General features: G+C 63.4%; 1 protein-coding gene across 2 annotated transcripts; it reads right to left on the reverse strand.

The window, feature by feature from the left end:
• Window positions 1-5,095: 5,095 nt before the first annotated feature.
• NDRG2 (NDRG family member 2) lies at window positions 5,096-20,483 on the reverse strand. 2 transcript variants are annotated; one of them, XM_073310106.1, is made up of 16 exons: window positions 20,375-20,483; window positions 16,364-16,449; window positions 15,429-15,534; window positions 15,105-15,225; window positions 14,894-14,956; window positions 12,674-12,734; window positions 12,246-12,332; window positions 11,909-11,965; window positions 10,615-10,718; window positions 10,257-10,301; window positions 9,815-9,866; window positions 8,220-8,267; window positions 7,993-8,028; window positions 7,616-7,667; window positions 7,389-7,422; window positions 5,096-7,003 (listed from the first exon to the last, which is right to left on the reverse strand). In XM_073310106.1, exons 2-16 carry the CDS (start codon window positions 16,439-16,441, stop codon window positions 6,778-6,780), a joined length of 1,170 nt encoding a protein of 389 aa, XP_073166207.1. In that variant the 5' UTR covers window positions 16,442-16,449; window positions 20,375-20,483; the 3' UTR covers window positions 5,096-6,777. The 2 variants fall into 2 exon arrangements, with proteins under 2 accessions (XP_073166207.1, XP_073166206.1); XM_073310105.1 differs by lacking the exon at window positions 7,389-7,422.
• Window positions 20,484-22,819: the final 2,336 nt, after the last annotated feature.

The raw sequence follows: 22,819 nt of genomic DNA on the forward strand, positions 1-22,819 counted from the left end.
GTCAGGGGCTTGCCCCGCTCTGCATGTGCCGTGGCTCCATGTGGCTCCTGGAAGCAGCTGATATGTCCCCTCTCTGGCTCCTACACGTAGGGGCAGCCAGGGGGCTCTGCCCCTGCCCCAAGCGCCACCCCTGCAGCTCCCATTGGCTGGGAACAGGCCCATGGGAGCTGCAGGGATAGCGCCTGTGGATGGGGCGGCGTGCAGAACCGCCTGGCTCCCCTACATGTAGGAGCTGGAGGGGGGACATGCAGCTGCTTCCAAGAGCTGCTTGAGGTAAGCGCTGCCTGAAGCCTGCATCCCTGACCCCCTCCCATGTCCCAGCCCCTCGGTCCCAGCATGCTCCTGCACCCTGAATCCCTCATACCCAGCTCCACCCCAGAGCCTGCACCCCCAGCCAGAGCCCACACCCCCCCCACACACCCCTCAACCACCTGCCCCAGCCTGGAGCCCTCTCCCACACCCTGAACTCATTTCTGGCCTCTCCCCAGAGCCCACACCCCCCAGCCGGAGCCCTCACCCCCTCCTGCACCCCAACCCCCAATTTCGTGAGCATTCATGGCCCGCCATACAATTTCCATACCCCCATGTGGCCCTGCCAAAAAGTTTGCCCACCCCTGCACTAGGCCCCACTCCTTCCCCAGAGCCAGGGATAGAACTGAGGGGTCCTGGCTCCCAACCCCCCCTGCTCTAACCCACTAGACCCCACATCTCTCCCAGAGCCAGGGATAGAACCCAGGAGTCCTGCCTCCCAGCTCCCTGCTCTAACCACCTTGGAGCCTGGCTGAGGGGGCACATCTGTCCCTGCAGTGCTGTGGGGCTCCAGCCTTTTTGGACCTAAGGGGTGGGCAGGCAGCTCCATCTGAGTGGGGTCCTTGGGGAACTGTACCTTCCAGAGGCTCATGTCTTGTGATACAGAGGCTGTTGGAGACACTGAATGAAGCAGGTCTATGTCACGAACCTTGTCTCTGAGTGATTGTTGGGCTCAGGATTCCTGGGTTCTCTCCTTGGCTCAGGGAGGGGGATGGGGGCTAGTGGGTTCGAGCAGGGGCAGTTTGGGAGCCAGGACTCCTTGGTTCTGCTCTAGGAGGGGAGTAGGGTCTGGTGGTTAGGGCTGGGGGACTGGGAATCAGGCCTCCTGGTTGCCATGTCTCTAGACTGCGTGGGAGGCACATGGGATAAGTTACATGGATATAAAAAGAAACAGCACCATACTAGACTGAATGCAGGGTGAGTGTCTCCGGGTGATGTGCTGCTATGGTCCCTGGGAGATCCTCCCCCTCCCTCACTTTGGGCAAATCACGGCCCTGCTTCCTGCCTCAGTTTCCCAACGTGTAAAAGGGGGATAATGCTCTCGGCCCTGCTTGGTAAAGATGTGAGCATTAGGGCATGTGCCCACCATGATAGCTTAACTTTCTTGCCACTCGTTTTCACTGCTCTCCCCCAAAGGGGCATCGGGTGCCATGTTCAGCAGTGGAGACCCCTCTGCCAGGCTCAGCGCCGTGGCTTGCTCCCCAGGTCTGGGCAAAAGCCCTTGGTAAAATCCCTAAACTTGGGGAAAAGCTGGGGCCTTTATAGCTCGGGGATCCCTTGGTCAAGTGACCCTAAATTGGGGTCTCTAACCCAGTCCTGCACCCCCATGAGACACCCCAAATCTGAGTAACGGCGCAGCGTTTAGGGCACTGGGAAGACTCAAGCCTTAAAGAGCAAGCTGGGCTTAGCCTGGCTGGGGTAAGCTGCTGTACATGATACAGGATGCCCCCGAGCTGCAGGGCTGCGCTCGGGGGGATGGTCTCTCGAAGGAACCTTGCCTGGGTGCCGGCACCCAGCCCCTGCACCCACTGTCTGGCAGGCGACCGCTGCCAGCTGGGCACTGACTGGCCAGGAGACACCGCCCTTCCCTGAGCCCAGGGCAGAGTTGCTTGCAGAGCCGGGACTCGGCGGGCGCACGCCCTCCCCAGCCTCGCCCCGTCTGGCTCGCTGCCCAGCGGAACTGAGATGGCGTTGCTGGTGCCAGCTTCACGCTGCACACTTGGGAGCACAAGCCGGCCCAGTGTCGGCATGCCAGCCAAGCAATACTGACCCGGGGCTGGGCAGACGCCAGCTCTGCTATAGAAAGCCTCGGAGATAAGAGCCCACCGCTAACATGCCAGCTGGGAGTTCTCCCCGCGCACTTGGCCTTGGGCACCTTGCAGCCAGCCCGAGACGGTAGCAGCAGCGAAATCCGTGGGGCAGTAATAGCCCCCCCCGCCTCCTCGCCCCAATGGCCAGACACGTGCTCAGTGCCCAGTCACCGGCCAGAGAGAGCTTGGCTGGCAGCAGCATGCCCCGGACTTCTGCTACACTGAGGGGCTCACAGACTGTAGGCTGCGCTTTGAGGGGGACAGAAGTCACCCCTCAGAATGCCCGCGGCCTGGCCCCAGAAGAGACCAGCGTGCTGCATGGCCGGGGGAGGGGGGGCGCTATGTAGAGCAGCCAGCTTTTCCGTTCGAGGTGCTCGGTTTTGTTACTGGTTTTCCATGCGGCCGCTGGATACCCCCAGATCTCTGAGAGCCCACAGGTCTGTAGCTGCTCCAGCCCCCGGTGGAGCAAATGTGCTGGTGAGCTCTCAGACCAGACCTGGCCTTTGCCCTGCCCCTGTGACCAGCATCTCCCCGCACCAACCACCCCCTGGGGGCCACTTCTTGTTCAATTCCCACCAGCACCTCATTAGCATTGGTCTAAGTATGCAAATCAGCACCCACTGTAAGCCCCACAAGGGCAGTGAGGGAATGAGCATCTCCCTGCTCCTGGCCGGAGGAACCCACCTTTACCGGGCGGGTTGGCCAGCCGGGCTGAGCTGGGCAGTCTGCTCACATGGGAGCCGTACATACAGCACACAATGGTGGTGACACCCAGCGGGCCACTGGAGCCCTCCCATGACACCTGTTAAGAACGGCCCTACTGGGTCAGAGCAAAGGTCCATCGAGCCAGTATCCTGTCTTCTGACAGTGGCCAATGCCAGGTGCCCCAGAGGGAATGAACAGAACCATCAAGGATCCATCCTGTCGCCCATTCCCAGCTTCTGGCAAACAGAGGCTGGGCACACCATCCCACCTAACACTCATTGATGGACCTATCCTCTATGAATTTATCTAGTTCTTTTTTGGACCCTGTTATAGTCTTGGCCATCACAACATCCTCTGGCAAAGAGTTCCACAGGTTGACGGCGTTGTGTGAAGAAATACTTCCTTTCGTTTGTTTTAAACCGGTTGCCTACTAATTTCATTGGGTGACCCCTAGTTCTTGTGTTATGAAGAGTAAATAACACGTCCTTATTCACTTTCTCCACACCAGTCATAACTTTATAGACCTCAATCACATCCCCCCTTAGTCGTCTCTTTTCCAAGCTGAGAAGTCCCAGTCTCATTAATCTCTCTTCATACGGAAGCTGCTCCATACCCCTAATCATTTTTGTTGCCCTTTTCTGAACCTTTTCCAATTCCAATGTATCTTTTTTGAGTTGGGGCGACTAGCTCTGCATGCAGTATTCAAGATGTGGGCGTACCAGGGATTTACACAGTGGCATTATATTTTCTGTCTTCTTATCTAGCCCTTTCTCAATCATTCTCTAATTCTGTTCACTTATTTGAGGGCCGCTGCACGTTGAGTGGGTGTTTTCAGAGAACTATCCCCCGTGACTTCATTGGCGAAATGCATTGTAGCTGCCAGACCCTAGGGACCCCTGCCAGTTGGCCCCAGAGGGCCGAGGGTCCCACTTGCCTGCCTGGCCATTGCCTTCCCTTGGTGGTGACTAAGGAGCAGGGCTGTGCATGTCACACACCAATGCAGGGAACAGACACCCTGGGAGCAGGCGCACCCGAGCCGGAGCTGCAGGAGAGCGCATTCACCGCCAGCCACGCAGTGACGGAGTGGCAGGCCAGGGCAGGCCCCATGCAGGTCAGACAAAGCCGGGAAAGGTCAAACGGCCCCAGGCAGCAGCAAGGGTCTGGAGGCCTTGGTGGAGAGCAGCACGGCCCAGGCTGGGAGGCTGGGGTGGGCGCGGAGGGGCTCTGGTGTATGCCGGTGGGTTAGAATGGAAGCTCTTTCATGGGCTGTCAGAGCTGTAATTCCCCATCCACCCACAGGGGGGTGACACTGAGCCCAAAGTACCCCAACCCACTGGGGGGGAAAAGGCTAGGCAAGAAGAGAGGACACTGCGCATTAGCAGGGTACGCCCCAAGGCCACCTGCAGCCCTGCGCCAAGGAGCTGATGGTGTCGATCACCTAAAGCCCGACAGCCTCCATGGCCGCCAGCCCGTGGTGCTGTTCCTCGTCAGGTCACGTGGGGAAACAGAGGCACAGTGCACTGAAATGGATCCCCGGCCAGGTTGGGTCTGCTCGGCCTCCTACCGCGAGTGGTGCGAGGAGCGTGTAACTCAAAGCATGGTGGCCTTACTCCAGCTGCCTCACGTTTCACACACTGCCGGGCCCCTTGCACCAGGGTCACCGACGCTTGAAGGGGAGTACGAGGCGAGCCAGGCGTGTGTAGCACCATGACCGTCCTCGCCCGCCTTCTAGGGCTGCAGCTACATGGTGGGGGGGGGGGGGGGAGGTTCTTTCCTCGGGCAGTCAGTGCCGGCCCCAATGCCCCCTGTGGTGCAGGGAGTGGGGCGGGGGGGATTGGGGGGGGTACTCTCTCCTGGCAGGCACTGCTGCCCCAGGTTGGCACTAATGGGCACTATGCTGCAGGGAGTAGGTCAGAGGGAAACCAGCAGGGGGTGCTCTCCCCTGCCAGCCAGTGCTGCCCCAATACGGGGCTCGGGGGCGCTGTGCTGCGGGGGACAGAGCGAGAGGCTGGGGGGCAGCGTTGTGTGGGGGACAGACTGAGGGGCTCAGTGGGGGGGGCTGTGCTGTGGGTACACATGATTTTCTTTCCCCACCTGCAATATTTAGGATCAGCCCCCTATGGGGTCCTGGGGCCCCGCTGGGTTTTCTTCCCCTCTTATTCTCACCTGAACCTGCTCTGGGCAACACACCAGCTCCTGCTCTGACCTGCTCCTTCATCCAGTTATGCCCCTCTGTCTCCTTACATCACACATGGCCAGTCACAGAGGGGTGCAGGGCAGATTCCTCTACAGATTTTATTGTTAAGGCTGGGATTGGCTGTCAGTTGCTCTGGAACAGCCCCAGCCCCGTGGATATACAGCTGCTACAGCCAGACAGAGCCCAATACATCAGCAGTACAGTCGGACACAAGAGCCCGGCGGAGCCAGAGCACAGCACACAGTGTTGTTACAGTTGGAGCCTGGTACGTCACCGGTACAGTCGGAGCCAGACTGGTACATGGGCAGTACAGTCGGAGCCCAGTACGCACAGAGCTGTTACAGTCTGACCCAGTTACATTCACAGCTTGTTACAGGTGGAACCCAGTTCAAACAGGACCTGTTACGCAGCCAGCACAGGCGTGTCCGCTACACTCAGTCTGTCAGTCGGAGCCTAGCCTTATAGTGCCCAATACAGGCAGAGCCTTTACAGCTGTAACTCTACACCAGCATGAGTCCATTACACCTGGAGCCCTCTACTTACAGTGCCCATTACAAACCCAGTACAGCCAGAGCTGGTTACACAGACAGCTGCTACAGTCAGAGTCCATTACTAGGACCAGCAGCCAAGAGCCTGGTGCAACTGTTGGAACCTACCCCAGGCTAAAGCTGTTACAGTCAGAGGCTGGTATAACCAGGCCCTTTTACAGCCAGAACCCAACAGTCAGAACCTGCTCGAGTTGGGGCCTGCAACAGTTGGCAGCCAGTTGAATATCACATTCCTGCAGGCCCCCTTCTTGTACCACCCCACCAGCTCGCCAACATCCCCAGCTGAGCAGTTCTCTGCCTCAGCCACGCTCCAGCCAGCATGGCTCCTGCATGCACGCCACACGCCGCTAAATATCTACGCAGGTTAGTGCACGGTGCCCTGCCCCCTCGCACCTGCGCCCCCTGGGGGAGATGCCCTGAACACCCAACGTCTGCGGGGAATAACTGGGAAGGGAGCCAAATGTAGACACACGGGCCTCCCAACCTCCCCGTACAAGAACCCAGGCTGGGGGATGGCGAATGGCTTTGCAATGCATCCTGGGAAAGGATGGAGACGTGTGTGTGGGGATTTAGACGTCACATCAGGACAGATGTGGTCAAGGGGCACTCAGGACAGATAGAGACTGGGGGGGGAAGCAGGGAGAGACACTCCCAGAAGAGGAGCTTCCAGGACAGACACGTATATAGGGGGGTGGTGGGTGACCCTTGGGATGGCTGGATGACACGGCTGTCTCTGGACAGACAGATGGATGGAATGGGGAGGGCTCACAGGAAGGGGATGTTCATGACAGACAGATGGACACCAAAGGGGCAGGAACAGGACTGCCCTGGGACAAACGGACAGAAGTCAGGGCTATGACAGGCAAAGGGGGTGTAGGGAACACACAGCGCCCCCCCCCCCCGAACTTCTTCCCCTCCACTTGCAAAACACCCCCCACCCCCAAAGATCCAGAAAGGCCAAGGAGGGGGAAGGAGCCAAGGTGATGGGGGAGGGAAGGGCTGGGGCTAAGGAGGGGGAGGAGCCAAGGGGAAAGGGGCAGGGCCCAGAGGGCGTTGATTATTTTGTGATTATTTTGTTTTTAAAGGGTTAACGCTGCTTGTGCTGTTGTTTCTGGGATCGGGGCCTCCCCGGTTTAGTACCGTTAGGGGGTGAGCGTCGCATGGCCCCTGGGGCCGGAGTGCATTGTGGGATAGCAGGAAGTCCTGGTCAGAGGCGGGAGGTGTCTCCATCCCCTTCCCCTCCTCTGCTCAGCAGGAGACCTCCATGGTGTGGGCTCCGCTCCCCGGGGCGGGCGGCGGCGGCGGCTGGGGGCTCCCCGACTCGCTGTTCTGGGACAGGGTGCGGGAGCGGGACTGGCTCCCGTCCCCTGAGGCTGCGCTGGACAGCGAGGCGGTGCGGGAGCGCGACAGGCGCGTCATGCAGGAGGAGGCCACTATAGGGAGACAGAGAGGGGAGGAGTCAGATGGGCCCCGCCCCTCTGTTCTGCCCCGCCCACCAGATCCCAGCAATAGGCCCCCATTTGTACTGGTGTGCCCCACAAGAGGCTGTGGAGTGAGGGGTGGGGGCGGGGCATGGCCAGGCCATGCACAGGGGCAGGGAGCTCCCCACACAAACTGCACAATGCCCCCCATGCCTGAACAGGGAGTGGATGGGGGTGTGTGTGTGCAGGACGGGGGGAGCTAATGTGGGGAGTGTGGGGTGCATGGGAGGCAGTGCAGGACACTGGGGTGTGGGGGACAGGGAGCCAGTGCAGGGTGGGGTGGCCACGTGTTGGGATCTAGGGGTGCAGGGGGGGGATAGCAGAGAAGGTACCTGACCCCATACTCAGTTTCCTGTCCAGGACGTAGGGGACTGAGAAAGACAGAGACAGACACTTCAGGAACTGGCCTGGCTGTGGGACAGCGGCTCAGGGCTGGAGAAGGGCCAAGGACCCAACCCACGGGGGAACGGGTGGGGAGGGGGTGGGGAGGGGGGGCTGGGCCAGGGCGCAGGTCTGGGAGATCGGGACATTCCCCTCCCTGCTGCCCCCCCCGTGGCTACTCACTGTATCCCATGCCCTGGACGAAGTACTTGAATGCCTCAGTCAGCTTCCCAGGCTGAGAGATGGGGACAAGATGGAGATTAGACCCTGTGCCCCACAGCTGGGCTACCCCCAGACCCTCCCCTATTGCCCCTGCCCCCTATATACCCTAGCTGTGCACCACACCTCACAACCCTCCCTCCATCCCCAGACTGTGCCCCACAACCCTCCCCCTATTGATCCTGGCTGTACCCCCCAGCCCACCCCCCATTATGTCCTTCCAGTGCCTCCCCCAGACTCCTCCCCCCATGCTGCCCTGTGCCCCCAACTACTGCCCCAGAGACACCCTCCCCTTCACACTGCCCTGCGCCCTCCATCCCCATTGGGAAGACAGCTCTCACCTGTGTCAGCTGGGGCTGCCCCCCGGAATCTGCCATCTGGAAAACAAACCCAACACTCAACTATTGGAGGGGCCCAGGGCTGGGCTAGCAAGGGGCTGTGGGTTGGGAGTGAGGAGCACCGGCAGAGCTGGGGGCGAAGGGGGGGGCGGGAGGAAGATGGGGAGCCCAGGGCTGGGCTAGCTGGGGCTACGAGTTGGGATGGGGCGGAGGCAGGGGACGTCACTCACCTTGAGGAAGGAGGTCTGGGTGGGATCCAGTTTAGAATTACACTCCACCTGGTTTTAGGGGGGGAAGGGGGGAACAGAGAACAGTGTGAGGGGCAGGCAGAGCACAGAGACACCTGGACCCTGAACCCAGCCCAGCTTAATGACATCCCAAGGCCCAGAGCTCGTTGTGCCCCCAGAGGCTTGGCCAGGGAGTGAGACGTTACCCCCATGCTTTGCTGTGTGTGTGAGAGAGAGAGGGGGGCCTGGAGCCCCTGGCCAGTGACACTTTGTATGATGCCTGTGTGCGCGCCTCAGTTTCCCCTGTGTGCCACATGTCTCAGCACAGGGGGTGGGAGAGCATGTTTATTGTTGCAGAGGCCCAGGTATTACCCTGCCTAGCAGCCTGGTCTCCAGCCCAGGGCCGGGACCCTTTTTAACCTAGCAACAGCTGACCAGAGGGCCCATCTGAACCTGGAGCCATCCAGTTGTGTGAACTGTTTGCCCGGGACCAAAGACAAAGAGCGGAGGAGGGGCTGTTGGGGGAGGGGATATAGGGGGCTCAGCTGGAAGGAGGGGGCGGCTGGACAGGGGACAAGGAGTAGCCGGAGCCCATGGGGACGGGGACAGACCCAGCTGGTCGGAGCTCAGACTCGCCAGACCTGAGGGCCCTGAGAACTTCCTGGGCTGGGTTCAGACGTTCAATAAACCTGTTTCACACTGGCTGAGTCACTGCAGGCTAGAGACCGGGGTGGGCTCCCCGGGGGCCCACGGCAGAGCCAGGCATGCTGGAGGCTCAGAGGCACAGTCCTGGGAGGCGGCAGGGCCAGAGCCCCAGACCCTGGAGAGCGAGTTTGACCCTTGCAGGGCACTGATGCACCCACCGGGGTTCCTCGCACGGGGCCTGGGAGTCTGGGGTGCTGCCCCAGAGCCACAGACCCTGCAAGCCCGGCAGGTCTTGAGGGAAACCAACACGACCTTGGTCAGTTTCACGATGCTGGTCAGTACCCAGAGCAGGAAATCAGGGCGGTTCCTGCCAGGGCAGCCCAGGGGGCAGGTGACGTCCCCCCCAAACCAGCCGGGGACCGGAGCTGCGGAGTGTCTGCCTATCCTAAAGAGAGGACAGGCAGAGAGAGAAAGTGCGTGTGCGTCCGTCTGTCCGTCCGTCTATCCCTGCTGGAGGGAATGAATGTCTGTGTCCCTGCTGCCCCCAGCTGGCTGTGATGAGCCCGGCTCAGAGTGTGCGTCCGTCCGTCTGTTCGTCCCCAGCAGGGGGGAATGAATCCTGCACTGTCTGTCTGGCCCTGTCCCCGCTGCACCCTGCTGGCGGGAATGAGCCTGGCTCTGGGTGCATGTCCCACCGTGTGGCGTGCTGGGGTTGTGTAGCAGGGTGCGCTGTGGGGCTGTGTGCTGTCTAGGCTGTGTAGTTGTGTAGCTGCAGGTCTGGGTGCTGTCTATGATGTGCAGCTGGGGGGGGCTTGCATAGTGGTGGGGGGCTGTGTAGCAGAGTGTGACGTGGGGCTGTGCGCTATGTTGTGTAGCTGCAGGGGGTTGTGTACCTGCAGGGCTGTACGCAATGTTGTGTAGTTGTGCATCGTGTGGTTTGTTCTGTTACTCACCACAGCATCTTCGTGGGGGGCCTGATCTCCCACCACCAGCATCACAGGGCACCTGTGAGGACAGACAGATGGAAAAGGGATGGTCAGAGCGCTCCCTCTCCCCCTTGGCAGCTGCTCTGGCGGTGGGCAGGGAAGCTGGGCAGAGCAGAGGAAAGGGGTGGAGGGGGTAATGGGTCTGCTAGGTGTCCCCCCCAATGCCTGGGGGGTTCTGGAGACAGGCCCTGCCCCTAACCAGGGGGCTGAGGGATACTTGGGGGGCAGGGGTACAGGGCTGCTCTGGGGTGTTTGTGGAGTACCCAGAGGACAGTGGGGAGAAGGGGGTCCCTGTGTGCTTATGGGGGGCTGAGAGGTGTTAGGGCATTCATGGAGGACCATGAGCAAGGGAGTCCTAGGGCGGCTGTGGGGTGCTCGGGGGACACCTGGGCAGGCCGGGCTCACTTACTTCAGGGTGACATCTCCTCCGCGTTCGAAGTTCAGGTCCCGGCGGCTGGGGGTGGGCGGGAGGAAATGGGAGGCTGAGAACTGCCCTGCACCCCCCGCGTCTTCCAACCCAGCCCCCTGAACACCCCTCCCCCCCCTCCCCCCCGGTCTCAGCACAGGGGGCAGGAATCTGCAGCAAACTCCCCCGCCCGGGGCCCCCAGGTCACCTCTGCCCCATGACCCTTTCCGGTAACTCCAGCCTCAGTCACGCCAGCCCTGTGGCAGAGCCCCCCTGCCCCCCCAGCAACCTCCAGCCCCCTCCCAGCCAAGCCCCCCACACCTGACCCGCCTCCAGCCCCCCAGATAAGCCCCCCACACACGTATTGTAGCTGCTCCAATAGAGCTGAATGTTGCTGAGGTTCGAGGCTCCGACCAGCGACTCCCTGCGCTGCTGGACCAGCTCCCTGCAGCCGGACAGCTCCTCCTGGGGGGGGGCAGGGCATCAGTGACCAGTTACCGCCCCCGTCGGTCCTGCTCCCCCCGTCCGTCCCCCACAGCCCTGCCCCCCAGCTCCCTGCAGCCGGTCAGCTCCTCCTGGGGGGGGGGGGGCATGAGTGACCAGTTACCGCCCCCGTCGGTCCTGCTCCCCCCACCCGTCCCCCACAGCCCTGCCCCCCAGCTCCCTGCAGCCGGACAGCTCCTCCTGGGGGGGGGGGGCATGAGTGACCAGTTACCGCCCCCGTCGGTCCTGCTCCCACCGTCCGTCCCCCACAGCCCTGCCCCCCAGCTCCCTGCAGCCGGACAGCTCCTCCTGGGGGGGGGCAGGGCATCAGTGACCAGTTACCGCCCCCGTCGGTCCTGCTCCCCCCACCCGTCCCCCACAGCCCTGCCCCCCAGCTCCCTGCAGCCGGACAGCTCCTCCTGGGGGGGGGCAGGGCATCAGTGACCAGTTACCGCGCCCGTCGGTCCTGCTCCCCCCACCCGTCCCCCACAGCCCTGCCCCCCAGCTCCCTGCAGCCCGACAGCTCCTCCTGGGGGGGGGGCAGGGCATCAGTGACCAGTTACCGCCCCCGTCGGTCCTGCTCCCCCCGTCCGTCCCCCACAGCCCTGCCCCCCAGCTCCCTGCAGCCGGACAGCTCCTCCTGGGGGGGGGCAGGGCATGAGTGACCAGTTACCGCCCCCGTCGGTCCTGCTCCCCCCACCCGTCCCCCACAGCCCTGCCCCCCAGCTCCCTGCAGCCCGACAGCTCCTCCTGGGGGGGGGCAGGGCATGAGTGACCAGTTACCGCCCCCGTCGGTCCTGCTCCCCCCACCCGTCCCCCACAGCCCTGCTCCCCAGCTCCCTGCAGCCCGACAGCTCCTCCTGGGGGGGCAGGGCATTAGTGACCAGTTACAGCCCCTGTCGGTCCTGCTCCCCCCACCCGTCCCCCACAGCACTGCCCCCCAGTTCCCTGCAGCCAGACAGCTCCTCTTGGGGGGGCAGGCTGTTACTGACCAGATACAACCCCCCTGCTGGTCCTGCTTTCCCTGCCCTTCCCATCTAACCTCTCCACTGCCCCCCTCCCCAGGCTACCTCCCTCCACCTTGGGAAGACCCCTGGATCTAGCCCTTGGGAGCACAGGAGTGGGGCCCATCCGCAGCCCCCGGGGGCAACACATAGATTTCCCCCCCTCACCTGGCTGAAGAGATGGGCCAGGATCATCTCGGGGATGGACGAGGTCAGGCCGGTCAGCTGCGGGAGGAAGGCAGAGGGTGAGAGGGGGCACCGGGGATGCAGGGAGGGGTTGGAAGAGCAACACCCAGGGGGGTGAGAGAGACATGACCTGGGGGGGGGAACATCAGGAGCTGACCCTAGGCCAGAAGAAAATTCCGTCTGATCTCTCCAGCTGTCCACAGTCTCCGTTTGCTACCCCAGGCCTGTATGCCCCCACATCCCGGCACAGCCCCCCCTCTACAGGAAAGCCAGGGGAGGGCTCCTGGGGCCGCAGGGACTGGGGAAGGGATCCCCGTACCTTGTGAGCTGCCCAGTCCATCCAGCCCTTGGCATTGGGGTCGATGTTGATCAGAACCAGGCCCTCCACGGTGTCAGGATGAGAGAGCTGTGGGGGGGGGGGAGGGTGGGAAGAGAAATAAGGGTGAAACCAGCCCCCAGTCCCAGCCCCCACTACCCACTGCTAGCTCAGCTCTGCCCCCCTCAGCTCTGCCAGGGCCCCTCACTCCTGACCCACAGCCCCCTGCTAGCCCAGCCCTGTCCCCCCAGCTCTGCCGGTGCCCCTCACTCCTGACCTGCAGCCCCTGCTAGCCCAGCCCTGTCCCCCCAGTTCTGCCAGTGCCCCTCACTCCTGACCAACAGCCCCCTGCTAGCCCAGCCCTGCCCCCCACAGCTCTGCCGGTGCCCCTCATTCTTGACCCACAGCTCCCCTGGGCCTGCGTCACTCACACTGTAGCGGGCGAGGATGTAGGCGCCGGCTCCCACCCCGATGCCGATGATGCTGGTGAAGCTGTGGGAGGAAGCGAGGGGGGTGGGGGTGGTTAATAAACCTTGGGGGGATGGGGGGGGGAAGGGCGTTGTTCCTAGCTCCCAAGGACCATGAAATCTGGGACCTGTCTGGTCACCAGCCCTACAAATTCACCCCCCCGGTGGTAACAGGGAGCGTCAGTTGGTGGGTGTCACGGTGACCTGGAACAGGTAAAAGACGGACGCAGGCTTTGGCTGCATGATGTTACCCAGGGACGGTGTTTAGATCAGGCCTGAAGCCAGTGCAGGGCTGGAAACCAACACCCCAAAGCTGGGAGGTTGGACGCGGGCGAATTGGGGGACGTGGGGCCAGATTCCGTCTCTTTCCTCTCGCTCTCAGTCTCCCGCGGGTCTAAGGAGCGTCTGGCGCAGCCCCACCAGGCCGGCTCTCCCGCAGCACAGCTGATAACCTGGGACCAGACAGGCTTCTGAACGCAATGCCCTGAACAGCCTGATGCGGCTCTAAGTTTGCCAGGTCTCGGCACGGCCGATCAAGCCGTGGGCTGGGCCTGGGTTTTGCCAGCAGCGAGGCTGCAAATGAGTCTGTGTGAAGTGGGAATTTTTATGAGGCCTGTGCGTGCCTCAGTTTCCCCGACACGTTGCATGGTGTGACGAAGCAGAGGATTGTCTTGGTGTTCTGCATGAGCGGGGTGTGTGCCTCAGTTTCCCTGTGTGCTGCATGTGTAACAAGGTAGGGAGAGGGGGTTTGTTGTTACAGAGGATCAGGTGTGACGCCTAGCAGCCGGGACCCTGACAATGGCCTGGAGATGGGGGACCCTAGTGACCGAGAGGCCCAGCCCAGCTGGGAAGGCAGCCGGTTCTGGCCAGTGGGAGGACAAAGGGCTGAGGAGAGAAGGGCCTGGTGACCTGACCAGCCAGTTCCAGTGGGTGGGAACAAAGGCAGAAGAGAGAGGGCCCCAGTGACCTGTTTACCTGGGACTGAAGACAAAGGACAGGGGAGGAGCTGTGGGGGAGATGTTATAGGGTGATTGGCTGAAAGAAGGGGGTGGCTGGAGTGGGGAGAGAGGGCAGCCAGAGCCCACCTGGATGCAGGACAGACCTAGATGTGCTGTGCTGAGGGTTGAGAGGGCCGGAGAACCTCCTATGCTGGCTCAATAAGCTGGCTGAGAGTCACTGCAGGCTAGAGATCGGTGGGCTTTGCTCCCCGGGGGGCAAGAATGAGGAGACTCCCTGAGGGGCCCACGGCAGAGCCAGGTGTGCTGGAGGCTCAGAGGTGCGGGCTCGGGAGGCAGCAGGGCCAGAAAGCCCCTATCCCCAGCGGGAGAGCGACCTTTCCGGGGTCTGTCACACCGAAGGGGGGTTCCTCCCAGGGGCCGTACAAAGCCAGGAGCACCAGGCCTGTGAGTCCATGACACCCGGCTACTCAGCGGGGCAAAGAGGAGTTGCGTTTGCTCTCAGGGCAGGCTAAGGCCACGTCTATACGTGGAGCACGCCTGGCGAGCACGCTCTCTCCCGTCGGTGTGAGTACTCAGCCCTGCGAGCGGCAAAAGTGCTGTGCACACGGACGCTCCCGTTGGAACAGTCATGCCCCGGAGCCACACACGTTTTGCCGACACTGGCTGTAGTGTAGACGCGGCCGCAGAGACACGGGGGGGCGTGTCGCCCACTGTCCGAGCCGACTGAACGGGACAGGCTGACCCCGTATCAACGGAAGTCGCAAAGACAACGGCAAACCCAGTTCCCAGGACACGGCCACCCCGGAGGAGATGGGTCCTCTGCCTCTCATAAAGACGCTGGCTAGAGGAGGAAGGACTGGGGAGGTGGGAGCTGGGGGCCGGGAACGGGCAGACACCCAGATGCAGCCGGAACGCGGGGTGCCTCCGGCTGGGCCCCGCCTGGGCAGAACCCGCGGAGCCTGGTTCACATGGTGCGAGGCCAGGCAGTCCCAGGGGCTGTTCGCACCTTTGGCTCTCTGTTCCACCCCGATTAACTCAGCAGAGCAGAGACAGGGGTCCGGCCAGGCATGGTACAGACCCCAGCTCCCCCGAGACAGGGTCCCATCACCCCCCTCCACACCTGAGCTCTGGGAGCCAATTCCCCCCCAGACAGCCCCACAGTGCCAGGAGGGGGAGGCGGGGAAGGGGTGCATGCTGTGTTTGTCTGTTCCTGCCCCCTACTCACTTCAGGTACTGCAAGATGCAGGGGATCATGTCAGCCAGCTGGTCCAGCGATGGGTACTGGTACCTGCAGGAAGAGGGCACGTCAGCTGGGGTGGGGCGGGGGAGAAGGCTGCACCGGGGGGGCTCACTGCATGGGAAACAGCGGGGGAAAGGGGAGCAGAGAGGGGTAGAGTGGGGGTGGAGAGAGAAGGGTGGGGGGCAGCAGGTCTCACCCCAAGGGGAACAGCGGGGCTCCTTCCTCCATGCCGGGGGCATCCACGTGAACCACCACAAAGTTCTTGATGATCTCCTGCATGTCCTCAAAACGGAAGAGCGGCTCGAAGCAGGACTGGTCTGGAGCGGGCAGAATAGACCGAGTGTCCCAGCAGCAGGGGGCGCGGTGGGGGGAGCACCCAGTAGGGGGCCCTGGGGGGAGTGGGATGGGAGCTCCCAGTAGGGGTTTGCTGGGGGGGGTGGGAAGCTCCCAGCAGGGGGTACTGGCTGTGGGGGGAGATCCCTGCAGGGGTCCCATTCCTCGCACTCCCAGCCCCACTTACGGTTGAGCCCCACGTCGTGGTAGGTCAGGATGGCCGGGCGCTTGGGCTTCGGGGTGCCATGGACGGTGAAGGCCACGAGTCCATAGGGCGTCTCCACCGAGTGCTTCTGCCAAAGAGAGAGAGAGAGATGGGGGCTGTGAGGTGTAGGGGGCTGCCCCATGGCTGGCGCGGGTCCCAGATGGAAGCAGCTGACGCTGTCGCGGAGAGTGGGCCCCCCGCTTTCCAACAATGCCCAGGGGATGCCTGAGATATTGGTCCCCAAACAGCCCCCACCCCCCTGTTCCATGGCCCATATGCTGCTGTGGGATCCCCACAGAGCTGGGCCCCTGTGGGTTCGAATCCTGACACTCCAGCAGAGGGTGGGGGAGGCAAGGCTGGGGTGCCTGGGGGTCCACTACTAAAGTCCTGCTCCCTCACACCCAGGACACTGCGAGACGGGGTTCAAGCCAGGGAGGGGTCAGTGCAGCTCAGACAACAGGAGCCAGGACTCCTGGGTTCTCTCCCTGGCTCCTAGAGGGGAGTGGGGGTCTCGTGGTCAGAGCAGGGGTGGGATGCGGGGGTGGGCTGGGAGCCTGGACTCCTGGGTTCTCTCCCTAACTCCAGGAGGGAGTAGGGTCTAGTGGTTAGAGTGGGGGGGGGCTGGGAGCCAGGACTCCTGGGTTCTGTCCCCAGCACAGTCTGTGGAGTTCAGGGAGGGGTGGGGAGGGGAGGGAGGACCTGGTGGTGCCCTGGGAGGAGTCCAGCTGCTAATACCTCAGTGTCCTACGGGGGTGGGGGGCGGGGGGCAGGGTCCTGTCCGGGGGGGGGTGGGCAGGAAGAGGGTGGATGGGGAACAAGGCCAGAAGTGTAATGGGGGATGGGGGGCCGGATGGGGTGTTGGGAGGGCAACGCAGCAGTGAGCACCCCTCCCCCCAGCGTGCCCATTGCCCTCTGACCTTGCCCGGGACGGGCTGCGAGGGGGGCAGCAGCAGGGGCTTCTCCTCCGTGATCTGCACCTCGTGGAGCTCGGTCATGGCTGCGCCTGGGGGAGAGGGAAAGGGGGGGGTCAGAGCAGGACACAGAGACACCGGCCAGCGCTACCCCTCCTCCACCCCAACTCACAGACCCTCCCCCCCAAAAAATACCCAGCAGATCCCTGTGGCCTGAGGTGCTCAGAGACCTCCCCCCAATCCCAGGAGCCCCCTGCCCAGCCCAGCCCAGCCCACTACCCTGCTCTGGGCAGGGCCTCAGGGCTGGGGGGGGCAGGGGGTGATATTTTCCCAGGATCGGGGGCTGTGAATCAGGCTCAGGAAGACCCTCCCCACATTGGTGTCCCAGGGAGTTTGGGCATCAGGCTCCATTGGGGGGCAAATTCTGCCCCCCCACCCATCAGGAGGCCCTGGCTGAATGGGCAATGTGGGACATGCCCCTCTCCCACCCATCCTGCCTTGCACCCCACAGTGCCTCTTGCTGGGAAAGTAGCCTGATTCTGTCACCTCCACCCTCTCCAGCCCCCGTGGGAGCGGGGATCCAGCCCCCCAGTGCTTCAGGCGGGAAGGGGTTAGTCCCTGCAGCCCAGTGAGGGGAGAGAGGTGGGGCGCTCTTGTGGGCAGGGCCGGGTACCAGGCCGGGGATGGGGGGAGGTCAGGGAAAGCAAGGTATGATCAACTGGAGCCGACCTAAGGGAGAATATGAACGGGCTCTGAGCTGGGGTGCCGTGCGGCCGAGGGATTCAAACCTGCCACGAGGAGGTGTCCAGTGGGATGGCGTGGGTGGAGCTGGGGCCCAGGCTGCAGCCTCTCTAAATGGCATGGGTGGGTGTGAATGCCCCCCCCCAGGCCACTGGTCCCGACGAGTGCCGTTCGCTCTCCAAGGGGGAAAGAGCTGTGATGAAGGTGGGATTTTTGCTGATATTTTGATGACCCCCATTGTGTGCCTCAGTTTCCCAACATGCAGCATGGTTGCCCAGTAGGGTGACCAGATTGCAAGAGTAAGATATTGGGAGACACGAGGGGAGCCACAGGCTCACAGCTTTCACTGGAGCAATAGGGAAGGGGGGTGCACAGCCCTAGGAAACTGCAAGGAGGGTGCATGGTCCCGACTCCAGCTCCTGCCGCAAGCCAGGGGTGCAGGGCCCTGGCTCCCACTGCAAAGGCGGGTCTCAGCGCTGGGGCAGGGGGTTGGGGCACAGGAGGGGGGTCAGGGTGTTGACTCTGGGAGGGAATTTGGGTGTGGTAGGGGGCTCATGGCTGGGTGTCTGGGGGGGTCAGGGTGCTGACTCCAGGAGGGAGTTTGGGTGCGGGAGAGGGCTCCAGGCTGAGGCAAGGGGTTGGGGTACGGGAGGGGATTCAGGGTGCGGGCTCCGGGCAGGGTTTACCTCAGGTGGCTCCCCGGAAGTGGCAACATCTCCCTCTGGGTCCTAGAGGGAGGCACCAGGAGGCAGCTCTGCACCCTGCCGTGCCCCCAGGCGCCGCCCCCGCAGCTCCTATTGGCCACGGTTCCTGGCCAATGGGAGCTGTGGAGCCAGAGCAGGGGCAGTGCACAGAGGGAGATGTCACCACTTCCGGGGAGGAGCCGGGTAGGGAGCCTGCCAGCCCTACAATATCGGGACAAATGGGCATCCTGATCGTACATCGGTCGGGACGTGGGACAAAAAATTAAATATCGGGACAGTCCCGATTTTATCAGGAGTCTGGTCACCCTCTTGCCCAGCACGGGGGAAGGGCTGCGGGTGCTTTCAGGAAAGGCTAAAAGGCACCGGCGTTGGGGACACCTCCCTGCCTGGGGGGAACGAGGCATCGTTAAGGAACCGGCTGGAACTGACCCAAGTGAACAAGGCGCCCGGATGCCAGCTCCAGTGACGCCTAGATTCCCCCTCCCCCATCTCAGCAGGGGAGCTGAGCAAAGAACCCCCAGCTGAAGCAGAAAGGGCGGGGAAAGTGGGAGTTGGGGGGCGAGTGGGGGCTGCCCACCCAGGAAGGGATGAGGGGGTCAGACACTCAGATGCAGCTGGAACACGGGGTGCCTTGGCCCCAGGCCGACCCGACGCCGCGTCTCCCTGCCGCCCTCAGGGCTTCTTGGGCCGCATCCCGGTGACTAACCAACCCAATCCTGCGTGGCTCTCCCAGGAGTCTGGCTCTGCTCACCGGGTGCGGCGGGGGGGTTGGAGCCCCAGCGGGCTGGGGAGGTTGTGTGGCCTCCCCTGAAGGGAAAATGGGACCTCTTGGGGGTCCTGCAAGGGGCTACTCTAAAGCTGGAGGCATAGCACCGATCCTGGGGATCTGGGACACAAGTTTGGGGGCAGGTTATGGGGGTCAGGGGGGAGGTTATGAGGGTGGTTGCCAGGTGGGGCAGGGGAGTTGGGAGGGGAGTTATGGGGCAACAGGGACAGGTGCGGGGGTCATAGACGTAGGGGAGTTGGAAGAGTCATGGGGAGCCAGGGTGGGTTCCAGGCAGGATGTCACAGGGAGCAGGGTGTAGGGGAACTGGGGGGTTAGGCAGAAGGATGGGGGGCCAGGAAAGGGCGGGTCAGTGATTGTCCAGGCTGGGTCCCTACCAAGGTGCCAGCAGCCAATGCCCCCTTAGCCCCTCAGTGCCTGGTCCATTCCCTGGACCCCGGCCCCCTCCCCTCCTGGTCCAGGACCGCAGGGTATGGGGTGTTGCCAGCCCCAGGACATGTGGGGCCCCGGGTGGGGAGCAAGGGAAACAGACAGACCAGCACAGTCTGTCTGTGGGCTGCCCTATGGGCTGGGAGGGTCCCATCCCATAATCCCCTAAGCCTAGCTCTCCTGGTCCTGGGGCAGGTCTTCTTCCATGCTTCTGGGGGGCTTGGGGTAGCTGGGTTGGGCTGGCTCTGGGGTCATCTTCAGGAGGAGGGGAGAGACCAGCTACTGGCTGGGGGGAGCCAAACCTGCTTGTGGACAGATCTTGTGGACAGATCTTGGCAGGGGGCGGGACAGAGGTGGACAGATGGATGGACAGTTCAGGGGAAGGATGGCTGGCTCTGAATGGCTGGGGAGCTGGCTGGACAGACTGATGGGTGGGGGTGGGGAGCTCTACCCACTACACCCCACTCCCCTCCCAGAGCCCAGCAGTCCTGGTTCCCAGCCCCACCTCCCCTGCTCTAACTACTACACCCCACTCCCCTCCCGGAGCCAGGGATAGAACCCAGGAGTCCTGGCTCCCAGCCCCTGTTCTCAGAGGCAGCCAGGCGGCCCCACGGGTGTGTATGTGTGTGTCTGGCACCATGGGGCTGGGTGACGGTGACCAATGACTCTATTCCAGCCCCAGGGGAGATGAGGGGAGGGGGGCACAGGGCTGGGCTCAAGAGGGGCCAGCCAGGGCCTGAGACTAGTGGCCCCCCGTGAGTGGCTCAGCCTTGTCAGGACCCCCGAGGACACAGCCCTGCCCTAAGGACGCTGGGATGGGCCCATGACCCCGTCCCCCAGAGCCCCCCACAGAAACCTCGCCCCTATCCTGCTCAGAGCCGGGGAGAGAACCCAGGAGTCCTGGCTCCTCCCAGCCCCCACTGCTCTAACCCACCAGCGCCGCCTCCCAGAGCGAGGGAGACAACCCAGGCGTCCGGCCCCTTCGCCATGGTGGGTTTTTCCGCTTGACATTTCGCGTGTCGCCGCTCGGAGGAAGAGCTGGGAATCGGGCCGGGTAGCCGGATACACGGAGCTGCGCCCCGGCCCCCCTCCTTAGTGATCACCCCCCTCAGCTCCCCCCACCTCGCCAAGTCCTACCAACCCCCGCCCCCATTCTCAGCCCCTCCCACCTCCCCGATCCCCCCATCTCAGCCACGGCCCCACGACACCCCACTGCTCCCCGGGGACCCCTCCCCTGACTGAGACCCCCCAACCCAGACTGCCCCCCCCCGAACATCAGCCCCCCTCCAGGCCTATCTGCTCCCCCCCCGGGATCCCCCACCCCAGAACCCCCCATCAGACCCTTTCCACCCCCCGTACCTGCTCTGTCCGTGTGTCCGGCTCCGCCTGCGCCTCCGTCCGCCCGTCTGTCCACCTTCACTTGCCTTTGACTGACTCTGGATACAAACAACACCCCCCCCCACAGGCCCCGCCCCCCAGCTCGGGGCTGCCAATCCCAGGGCCAGGGCCGGGGCCGGGGCGGGGGCGGGGGGGGACTTCCCTGCTACAGCGCTGGCATAGGGGGAGGGGAAGTGGGGAGGGGTCAGAGTGGGGGGAGGAGACAGGGCGAGGGCAGAGAGTGGGGGAGGGGGAGGGGATGGGGGAGAGTGGGAGGAGGGGTATGGGTGGGGGGAGTGGGCAGAGTGAGGGGATGGGGAGGGGATGGGGAAGGGGGCAGAGTGGGGGGAGGGGGATGGGCTCCCATCCTAGGGAGTCCACCCCACCAGGCCAGATTGGGGCTGGGCCCCCTGTGGGGGAAGGACCCCATGGCAGCCGCTCTCCCGCCTATTCCGTGCCATATTCCTGGGTCCCCCGTCCATCCGGTTGGACCGGTCTGAGCCTAGCCCTGCCCTGCACCAGCCAGCACAGCCGGCTCCTCCCAGCTCCTCAGCCACGGGCCAGGGCGTGTGCCCCCCAACCACCACAAACCAGGCTGTAGCTCCCAGCCCCCCGCTGCTCCCCTCCCCCCGCCAAAAAACAGTGGATAGAACCCAGGAGTTCTGCCCCCAACCCAACCTGGGGTTAGGACCCAGGTGTCCTGGCTCCCAGCCCCCCCAAACCCACTAGCTGTTCCGCTGGAGCAGATGGGCCAGATTGCGGGGGAGCAGAACCAGGCTGGGGGGCATGTGAGGGGAGGGACAGGCCCCTGGGGTGTGCAGTGGGGCTGTCATGAGTGCGGCTGGCTCCCATCACCCACTCAGTCCTGGACCAGGGTCCCTGTGGGACTGGTGTGTGGGGCACTGTCTGAGGGACCCACCGTGGGCAGCCCCTCCTGGCAGCCAGTCAGATGTGCCCTTCGCCACCACCCATCTGTCCATCCATCTATCCGTCCACCCTTCCCCTGCATCCATCCATCCATCTCCTTCCCCCACATTCATCCATCCATCCATCCACTCACCCCCTTCCCCCACTCATCCACCCTCCCATCCCCATGCCCACCCCCATCCCCCCACAGCCTCCACTCAGCCAGCTGTCCCCCAGGCCACCCCCCACACCCCCATGGCCAGCTCCTGGGGCCTCCCCGCCCAGCTCCTGGGGTCCTGCTCTGGGCAGGGCCCCTCATCGCACCCTCCAGTGGGGCTTTTCCTGGCTGCACCAGCCCTCCCGGCGAGCCAGGTGGACTGAGCAGGGTTTTGCTTCGAGGCTGGGGCCCAGCGTCACCCACGGGGCCGGCGTCCGTCATCACAGGGCGGTTTTTGAGCCGGCACCAGGTGCAGTTATTCCGATGGGGCCACAGGGCATCCCAGTTCCTACATGCGAAACACTCCCCAGCGGGTGTCTGGGGCCTCCGGAGGCCAGTCCCCGTCCAACCCCCCCGGGAGGGCTGGGCCCTTCCCCGTTGGCTGCTCGGCTCTGGCCGGCCCAGTTTGACCCAGTATCTTGGAACCCTGGTGGGGGGAGAGGGGGGGACACGACTCCCTGGCGATGTTACAGGCTGCCTAATCACCCCTCCTGCTCTCAGCATCTGCCCCCGCCATGGAGGGATGGTCCCTGCCCACCCCCACACACCCCCAACCGGGCATGCACCCAAAGCTTGCATGGGGAATTGCCGGATCTTTTGCCCCGACTGGCCACCAGAACCTCCCCGCCACTGGCCCGCATGGCTCAGGGTCCTGGGCCCCGCACTGCTGAGGGCGAGTCCCCGGCCACCTCCAGGCTCATTGCGGGAGGGGGGCAGGAGGGAGAGTGGGTTTCCCATCTGAACTGTGGCTGGATTGAACCTTCCACGCGGATGGCTGAAGGGGTCCCAGGGTGGATGGGAAGGGGGGTGCAGCGGGAGTTGTTGGGGGACGGGAAGGGAAACTACACTGGGGGGGATTGAACTGGGGGGGTCCAGCCCTGATCACGTCCTAGCCCCCCTAGTGCCGGGGGTGGGGGGGAGGAAAGGCCAGAGGCCAATGCAGGGACAGTGGGGAAGGATGGGACGGCTGCCCCACCAGGAGAGAAAAGTGTCACCCCCCATCCCAGCACTGAGAGCCTCTTTCTGACCCAGCCCCTCAGCGCCCACCCCCCAACCCCCTCTTGTCCCTTCCCCTCCCCCTTCCGCTTAGGTCCAGCCTTCAGTGCTCTCTTCCCCCGCCCCAGACTATGGGCCTGAACATTGTGTTCCCTTTGTGAACACAGAGTCATGGGCCCAGAGCCACTTTAAAAACACCAGCCCCTTGCACCCCCCCCCTCAAAATCGCAGCTCAGCCTGGATGGGGCGCCTGGATTATTAACCCTTTGCCCTGTGGAGAGAGACACTGAAGACACAGTTTGAGTAGG

The sequence above is a fragment of the Lepidochelys kempii genome, chromosome 13 (assembly GCF_965140285.1).
Source record: "Lepidochelys kempii isolate rLepKem1 chromosome 13, rLepKem1.hap1, whole genome shotgun sequence".
NCBI classification, from domain to species: domain Eukaryota; kingdom Metazoa; phylum Chordata; order Testudines; family Cheloniidae; genus Lepidochelys; species Lepidochelys kempii.

Bases quoted from the DNA above. Each gene is read 5' to 3' on its own strand.
- NDRG2 (XM_073310106.1), bottom strand. From the start codon at position 16,441: ATGACCGAGCTCCACGAGGTGCAGATCACGGAGGAGAAGCCCCTGCTG. The intron at 15,535-16,363 runs GTCAGAGGGCAA...TCTCTTTGGCAG, and splicing joins CGCAGCCCGTCCCGGGCAAG to AAGCACTCGGTGGAGACGCC. The intron at 8,268-9,814 runs GTGAGTAACAGA...CCCTAAAACCAG, and splicing joins CCCCCCACGAAGATGCTGTG to GTGGAGTGTAATTCTAAACT.